This window comes from Acanthisitta chloris, unplaced genomic scaffold (assembly GCF_000695815.1).
Source record: "Acanthisitta chloris isolate BGI_N310 unplaced genomic scaffold, ASM69581v1 scaffold14250, whole genome shotgun sequence".
Taxonomy (NCBI): domain Eukaryota; kingdom Metazoa; phylum Chordata; class Aves; order Passeriformes; family Acanthisittidae; genus Acanthisitta; species Acanthisitta chloris.
In genome coordinates, this window is record NW_008653533.1 from 20,908 (window position 1) to 29,780 (window position 8,873).

At 36.5% G+C, this 8,873-nt stretch overlaps 1 protein-coding gene across 1 annotated transcript in view; it reads left to right on the forward strand.

Moving 5' to 3' along the window:
• KAL1 (Kallmann syndrome 1 sequence) overlaps positions 1–8,873 on the forward strand; it is a gene marked incomplete at its 5' end in the record, with an annotated part of 59,324 nt that overhangs the window by 18,970 nt on the left and 31,481 nt on the right. The window contains one exon of the mRNA XM_009081510.1: positions 7,507–7,709. Coding sequence (XP_009079758.1) covers positions 7,507–7,709 — 203 coding nt within the window. The remainder of the gene's footprint in view (positions 1–7,506; positions 7,710–8,873) is intronic.

Consider the following 8,873-nt stretch of genomic DNA (forward strand, 5'->3'; position numbering starts at 1 on the left):
TTTCAGGCAGGATTTGTATTAATTTCCAAAAAATTCATCCCCCACTGAGTGTGCTAGCCACAGGAGTCTGTTGCCCGAAATACCTGCATTGGTAATGAATATAAGAATATTCATGGTAAATCATCCTGAAGACCTCTTTAGCTGACAATCTGAACCCAGCCAAAAGTGCATTTCTGGAGAACATTGTAAGAGCAGGACAAGCACATAGGGATATTTCTTCAGAATAGTCTCCCAGCTGGCAGTGATTTGTGTTTCAGGAGCTTGTGGTTTTGAAATTATTACATGAGTACCAGAGTCCTCTTTTTCTGTGGTCTCTGCAGCTACCCCTGAAGCACTTGCTCTCCTTGAGAACTGCTCACAGCTGTCTGGTAAAGGTGAAGAACACTTTAGGACTTTGTGGCACAAACAGTGAGATCCAGTAGTACCTCTTCATGCTCTTACCTAAAACCCCAAATAAATGGATTTTGATAATGGCAGAAAGTATATAGTGAGAATTCTTCAAAAGGCTTCCATAACTCTCAAAATAGCAATTTTCAAATCTAAAGTCCAGCCCTTGGCAGAGAATTGTGAATTGCCAGACAAACAGCAAGGAGTTCAGTTAGCTATCAGCTTCAATGCCCAAATCATCCTATTCTGGCAGCTCATTTGGCTATTTTAGCTTTGGTACTGTCAGTAGTTGTTATTAAGATGCTGTGTTTGCCAGATGAAATGTGTAGTGGGTGACTAAAACAGGTGACTCACATGAAGATGCTGCTAGGTGCTGACTGCTGGGAATTGGGATGCTGCAATTGGTATCCTTTAGCTTCCATCTCCCCAGGTAGGCAGTCATAGTGGTAACAGTGTCATACAGACATTTAATTACTCTGTTGGAGCTCGGTGGGAAGTGGCAGCCCCTGCCTGGCAGACAGGCAAGAAACTGCTGCTCAAATGTGCCTAGTTTTTTGAGTGCCAGCATCTACTGGCCCCTGCTGAGCTCCTACAGGCACATTTAACCTCCAGTTTGGAAAAGGAAAGTGGATTTTGGCACATCACCTTTGGAAGGTTGCTGCCTCTCTGTGCTCTGTTTGTGTGAAGTGTGGACAGAAATTCACATCAGTGTTTCACTTCACCCTGTTGTGCCAAGACCAAGAGAAGATTATTATCTTTGTCAGACTTAGCAGAAGTTTTCTTCAAAAAGAAACCCTTTGATCAGAAAACATGACAGCAATTCCTAAGACAGTTTCTCACACAAGATGCTGAACTTTTACCAATTGCTCGTAAGTCATAATGAATAGCAAATTATTTGGATTTGGTTTTTTCTTTAAAGGAAGACAAATATGATATTTAATCTGAATCTAGGGAGAAGTATGGCACCATGAAGTCTCTGTCACTAAATATTTTAAGCTGTTAAGAAGAACATTCAAAAACATTGGTGCTGTAATTGGACAGAGACTTTTTGTCTGGTTACCACAATACTGTTTTATACTGTTTTGTGTTTTTTTACAAATGCAAAAAACACGATCTCTAACCAGACATAGCAAAGTAAGGTTTTGTTTTACTGAAAATTATGTTAAGGCCTCTGAGGTAATTTCCATTAACTTTTCTGTCACTAAATAAAACTTATTATCCGAAGTAATTTAATTTCTCAGTCATGAAAAAGACAAAACCAGGAAAACAAGAGCATTTCATCAAGCATTTCAGCTCACCATTCTTCATCTAGTTGTGTTTTGAGGTTTGATCTACTGCAGCTTTTGATGCTCTTATACTGTAAACATTTGAGGTGCAGGTTTATTAGCTGTTTTACACTGCCTCATGTGTTCATCTATGGCATTAATCTGTAAACAGTAAATAATCACAGTGACACAGCTGAGAATTTGTGAAATATGCAAAGATTTTAGTGCTGTTTATTTCTTTGTTATAAAGGAAATGAAGGGTTTCCATGTGCTTGTCTGGCATGACCCTTCACAGGGAATAAAGTGATGCTTTTCTTTGCCAAAAAGTGATTCCAAAATTACAACAAACACAAGTTAGACTGTGCCTGGCTATTTGGAGTGGAGTAGCTAGAACATGAAGTGAATACTGCACCTAAAAAATGGGTTCTTTCCTAGAAGTAGGACTCTGCACATGGATTTTTACATTGATACTGTCAGCAAAAATTCATCAAAGCTTTCTGCTATTTTGACAGTGATTTCCACTTCTCTTTTCAGGGTTTTTAAATTGTGTGTCCTTTCCTTTTCATATTTATGTGAGCAATGATTTGCAATAAGAGCAATAAATAAAGCTAACAGAATGCTTGGCAGAACATTTTTGATCCCCAAAATACAAATATACTTCTCTTCATATTTAGACTGGCTCTCTCCAAGCTCTTCTTTTCCTCTGGAAGCAGGAGAGAACTGTTCCTATAATCCATAAATTATTCTCCTTGGATGAAAAGCTACCTGTGCTTTTCTCCCAGTAAGCAGGCACTGGATGGCCTAACCCGACTAGTCAGAAGCTATTTGGCACTAGTAATACAATTTTTAATTTGTTGAATTTGGTTCAGAATTTTTGGCTCGTTTTTTCCCAGGGTTGTGATGAGAATGAACTCATAGTAACAGTTTTTTCCTAGTGTTGTGATGAGAATGAACTCATAGTAACAGAGACTATAGTTAACTAGAGGGATCAGTGTTAGTCATTTCCATACAATATATTATCTCACGTGTCTGTAGATTGGTACTTTGCCATTTTCAGAGACAAAAAGGGGGACAAAAAGATCAACACAACGAGCCCAAACCATCTGATCCTTCTACCTCTGCTAAAGGTTTTTATCTTCATTATGAATGTAGTTGCTAGCATACACAGGATAGATTGTCAAGCAAAAGGAAGCAGACAACATTGTTTTCACAGCACATAAGTACCTTGCTGGATGTGATTTCATGCATACATTACTGAGTGTTAGAAAAACCAGAACAGACACCCACTCATGGCAATAAAATTCTTTCTGTTGCTCCTTTGAGACCAATGATTTTTTTATACTGTTGCACAGCTGGTTTATGTGTGCCATTTCCATTGGGCAAAGCCAGTCCTCCTGCTTATGCCTTGGAACTGTTTAATGGTTGGAAACTTGTCTGTAGAGCAGCTTCAGCAGATTTTTAGAGTTGGAAGGTCTAATGTTTGAAAGACAGCAATGGGAGATCTATTTTAAGTCAGAGAAGAAGCTCAATAAAAAAGCATTTAAATTATTGTCAAACTTGCTCTCACTTTTACAGCTCAGAATGAGAATTCTGGTTCCAATGTCGTTATTCCCTTTGCTGACATATATTCCAAATAATTTACTGTTTTCACTGCAGTTGCCACATTGAAAGCCAAAGTGGATGCATTGCAGCAGTGTATGATGTGATTCTTGAGTACAGTGTGCCCATACCGGTTTTTAACATTGCAAAAGTATTTCCAGACCCTTTTGAATGAAAGAATTTTTGAAAATTCAGACTATCACTGTGTTTACAAGTATTACTGTGGGAAGATGTGCATTTTGAAATGGTGATTATGTGAGAGTTTTCTTTTTCGCTTTATTTTCATCAAGGAACTCTCCCTTTTGGGGACTGGAGGTGGAATTTTGCTTGTGATGGCTGAGTAGCCAGCAAAACAAGAATTTAATTCCTTTGGGTATACTCAAGTCCGATACAATCCGGACAAATGCAGTGCTTACTCCATGTGCTGGAACAGCAGATTCAGCCTTGACCTAATGAAGCTATCATGTCTAGCAGTGAGAAGCAATTTACTTGTCAGGCTGCTGAGACCAGAATTTTTTTGGGTTTGAGGACAGCTGTCTGTGCCAAATTCTAGTATATATAGAATGACTTCAATTTCATTTGAGTTGTAGTATAAACTGCAAAGGAAAAGCTGCAACTAGTATCACTCTTTCTGCAAACCAAAGAATTTGATTTAACACTCCGATAAATTTGTGTATATCAAATTTCAGAACTTTACGTTTGAAAAACTAGCAGGAGTTTCCATTCCAGTCATTTAATGTTCATGTTTCTGAATTATACATGTGGGCAGTCAGTCAAAGGAATCACAGGTATATGAAGTCTAACAGTAGAATGCCTGTTAGCTTTATAGTCAGCAAAATGTCAGTTTAGCTTTATAGTCAGGTTAACAAATACCTTATGTATATAAGCTTTATGAGCCAGTACCATGGATCATGGTATTGAAGTATTTCAGCATGAATTGTATACTGCTTTTAATATCTGCATGGACATAAGCATCTTGTAGAAGCATGGCTTTTCCAGTCAATAATGCAGGAAAAACCAGCTGATCTGGTAACTGGCTGGCATGCATTATGGAGGAGTAAGTTCTACACTTAACAGATTTGGATTTTTGTCTGCCAGTGGTTTTTTGGGGTTTTTTTTGAGAGGTTTGTGGGACTGTTGTGAGGGTTTTGGGTGTTTTCTTTGACAGTGGGGTTGGTGTTGTTTGTGGTTCTTTCCTGTTAAGGAAGTATATGGGACCAGATTATTAAATTCTGTAGTGGTATTGAAATACTTACTATGGAATAGATCCTCAGCTGGTATAAAATGCTTACTAAGTGGCTTCTTATTTCAGGTAATGCACCCCAAATCCAAGGAATATTTTACTGTTGCATCTTTGCAATAAGACAGGTTTTTTGTTCAGGTGATTAAATGCAAAACTGTAATAAATTAAGGTTTTTTATCTTTGATATCTTGCATCTTTCTATTCTTTTATTTTCTCCAGCTTAGTGTACTAGTTTTAAAAAAGGTCTCATAAAGTATGTGTCACTTTCAAAAGCCTCAGCTCTTCATGTCTGTCAGCTACAGCTCTCCTTTCTGTCTTCTACCACCACCACTGTTCCCTTTCTGTGTTCTGCTATTACCACCAGCACTGTCCCTCATTGTTCAAAGGCATTTTGGCGGATGGTATTTGTGAGGCTTGGAAAAGAGACTTTGAAAAAAGAGGGCACTCAGGAAAATGTCTGCTGTTGCTGTATTATTTCACATGTAGATTCCTTCTAAAAGGACATTCTTTTTTTCCTTAACTGTAATTACCCAATGATTTTTAATACAATGTTTATATTCTCACATACCAAAGTAGGAACACTGATTGGTTTTCTTTCAAATGCAGATCAGCATTTTGTCTGCTGACTGGCCTGTCTGTAGTGAGCACAGAAGAAATACTGCTAATAAAGTAATGTTTTCAATAAACTGTGCAATTATAAAAACTACAGGGTGACATGCTGGTACTGTAGAATTCAGAAGAAATGATCTATTGGTTTCAGTATGTACATAATTCTCCTTTATTGTTCTCTTTTTCTGGGATGGGGACAGAACCATTTGAAAATGAAGAATTAAGGAATGAAGGATCTAAATTGGGTCATTTGCTTTTAGACCTACAACAATTGGTGAACAGAACTTCAAAATGTGTTTAATCACACAATACACTTTGTCCAGAAGAATTATTTCTTTTAACTTTTAGATTTTTGTGACATTCAGTCTCTTGTAGATGCAGAATGAAGGCAAACATGTTAGATTGTTTTCGCTTATATCTGCCCATTTGTGAAAACATATTCTTTGAAACAATTCTATCCCATATGTTTTATATACATAATACATGATGCACAGTACTTCTGGGAGACAACCTGAATAATTCACCTACAGTAATATGATCATGTTGCACTTCAGGTTATAAATGTTTTATTGCTCTAATACATGTCATATAACATAAAAACCCCCAACATTTTTAATCAGTAAAGATGAATGCTGAATAAAGGTTTTAGGTATAGAAGTCATGATTGTATTTACATTTTTTGTACCGAAACTTCAGTTTATATCTGCTTATTTTATTAAACAATAGAAGTCAATGAAAAGTTGTGTCAGAGAATAGTACAAACCATTTAACTAATTGTTTCTTTAATTTATACCTTCTGGCGTAAATAGTTTTTTATACTTTAAGACAGAGTTGTTGGCTACTTCACAGGTAAGGAAATAAATGTAACAACAATGCTTCTCCAAAGCCAGAAAAAGTAAAGGCAACTAGCAAGGGGAATATAAAAACCAAGTGAGAATTAAGGAATTCTTGTTATTTTGAAAATTATGTTAAATTTCCAGACGTCTTAAGTGTGCTTGGTAATTTTATAGCCAAACATTTGGTTGAATTATATGTGTGAGGAAACAGGGGCATCCATCCATTACTGTTTAACTAAAATGGCATGTGTGAGGAAATGGGAGCATCCTTTGTTACTTAAGCAAGAGTCCTGTTCAATAACAGGAATAAGCCATTATTTCACATCTGCTGATCTTTAAAAGGGAAATGCTGTCTTTGTTAATTCTGAATGTGTCTTTTTTTCATGAAGTAAACGATGGATTTTTTCAGTGAGACCATTTGTCATAGGGATTATCTGATGAACTTAGTATGCCTGGAAAGTTTATTTAACAGCTCATTTACCACTATAAAAAGATGCAGGTGAACCATGCAGTAAATGAATGCCTGGGGTCCCCTGTGCACACCTCTAGTTTTATTTCTGGCAAATAAGTGATGGCTCATTCGGCTACAGGTTCATAACATGTCTTAATTACTATGAATTTCCTTTACTCTGGGTTATATACTTTTTTTTTAATCTCACTGTTTACTTGGTTTTGCAGTTTTCTTATATTTTGTCAACAATATTAGCTATCACAACTATTTAAAAAGAAGGTAGGAGTTAAAAAGTAGGAGTTGGTAAACTCCTTTCAGAACTTGGATATAAAATTTCCATTGATTCTCTTTACTTGGTGCCAGGATATTATGTAGAAAGTCCACAAGGAGGACCTTACATTCAATACTGGAAAAGATTCAGTATTGGAACCTCTGACTGTCAGGTGTCCTTCTTGACTCTAGTGTCAGCACATAAACAACTGAAAGAATACTATCTCAGTTGATATTGACCAGGAATTGGACAAGAATAGTGAAATAAATCACGGGGCTAGCTAATTGCTTTTTGTCATTCTATCAAAAAAACCTTTAGACTTCTATCACAGCATAACGTATCATTATGTCTTAATTACATTTATTCTAAGGAAGTGTTTCTGTCCTATGGTGGTAGATATCAATATTACATATAAAACCATCATTTTATCATCTGAGAATTATATGGTAATGCCAAAATATATTCAGTATTTCCACCATGCAACTCTCTGGTGTCTCTACAAGGCCACTTGTAGAACTTGAGTGTTTTATGCTCACTGTGTATTTAAAGTAGTGAATGACAGAAGTAAAACTGATAGTCTAGTACATTTTGATAAAGCTTTATAATGCTTGTGGACAATCAACGGCAGAATAATAACAAAACTAGATGCTAACCCATAATTTTTATTTCAGTAGAGTTTGAATTTCTAAAATTTACGAGAAGTCATACCAGTTAGAGAAAATCTTTGCCTGAATTTTCCTCAGTGTATTTAGAGTGTTTAATCCAGCTCATGGTAAATACATAAGATGATCTTTACCTTACTGAAGATGATCTTTACTTTAGAATCTTTTTGTTTTAAATTCCAGATCCATCTGCTCCACCAGCTCCATCGAATGTCAGAATTGCCAATATCAGTGCAAACAATGATGGGAGTGTAAATGTAGTGATTACCTGGGATCTTCCTGAAGAGCTTGATATCCCAGTGCACCACTACAAAGTCTTCTGGAGCTGGACATATAGCAAATATGTAATCCCATCAAAAAAAAAGAGAAGGAAGATTACTGATGGGGTAAGAAAGAAATTAGTAAATGGGACAGAAATAAGGCTTATTTCTGGCACAAAATAGAGTGTAAGTATGAAATATATGGTAAGTTGCAACGATTTCAGCAGCTGGTGAAGTAGTGGTCTTAATTTTTAATACCACCAAGCCCATAGACAATTTTGATCTCTCAATCCTTGCCTTACACTGAACTCAGGTAGAAAAGTAGGCTTTTGCCTTAAAAGGCAGGTAAATACTATTAGATTTTTCAGGAAAGATGAGTATAAAGTTAAATGTACTTAGTCCTCTAAATTCAGCCTTATTCTCTTAGTTCTTCTTAAAGATGCAGTGTCTGCTTTTTTTTAAAGAGCCTAACATCATCTGTTACATGGTTCTTTGACTATGCAGATGAAACTTGTGACACTATTCTAGAGAGTAGCTATTAAATAGTCAGTACAGGTCCAAGGGAAAAACATACCCAAAATTCTTTAAATAAGCTACTGTACCAAAGATCTGACACACTTCCTTAGCATCAAGTTCCTGTGAATTTCTTGAATGTTGCATTAAATATTGCTTTACTGGAAAGATTTCTGTTATGATAACCATAAGCATATTATTTTCAAGTAGTTAAGAGAAATAGAAATCACCTACAGATAACAGGTTGAGCTTGATTGTCAGTGTGTTTAATACATGCATGGGTGAGAATTTGGTCCCATGTCTGTTAACAGTGTTTTGGCTCTGGCTGCTCACTTGCACTGTGATGAATGACAGTCAGAGGGTCATTAGGTCCCTCTCTGTCTCTCAGCCACCAAACCCTGAGAAAAATAAAGGTAATGAAGGCTATGTGATGAAACCATGCAAGGAAATTTGCACAGAAAAGAACTTTAGTTCTTTATCATACTTTTATAAAAAAGTTTTGGACTGCAAAGTTGGACTGTGCTACATGGAAACGTTTGTGCTCCTCAGGAAAGCTGATGTTGGCTAGAGACCTTCAGCACAGAGACTTCAGCCTAAAGATACCAGGGAACTTTCTTTCTACAAGCTGGTATTTAAATCAGAAACCCCAGAGAATTTTAAAATTGAACTGGGCCCTTAAGGTTGTCTTGGCACTTGCATCCTACATATAATATGTTAAAATAGATTCAGTATAGAACATTATGGTAATTGGGACCAAGTTCTGACCTTGGTTGTAGG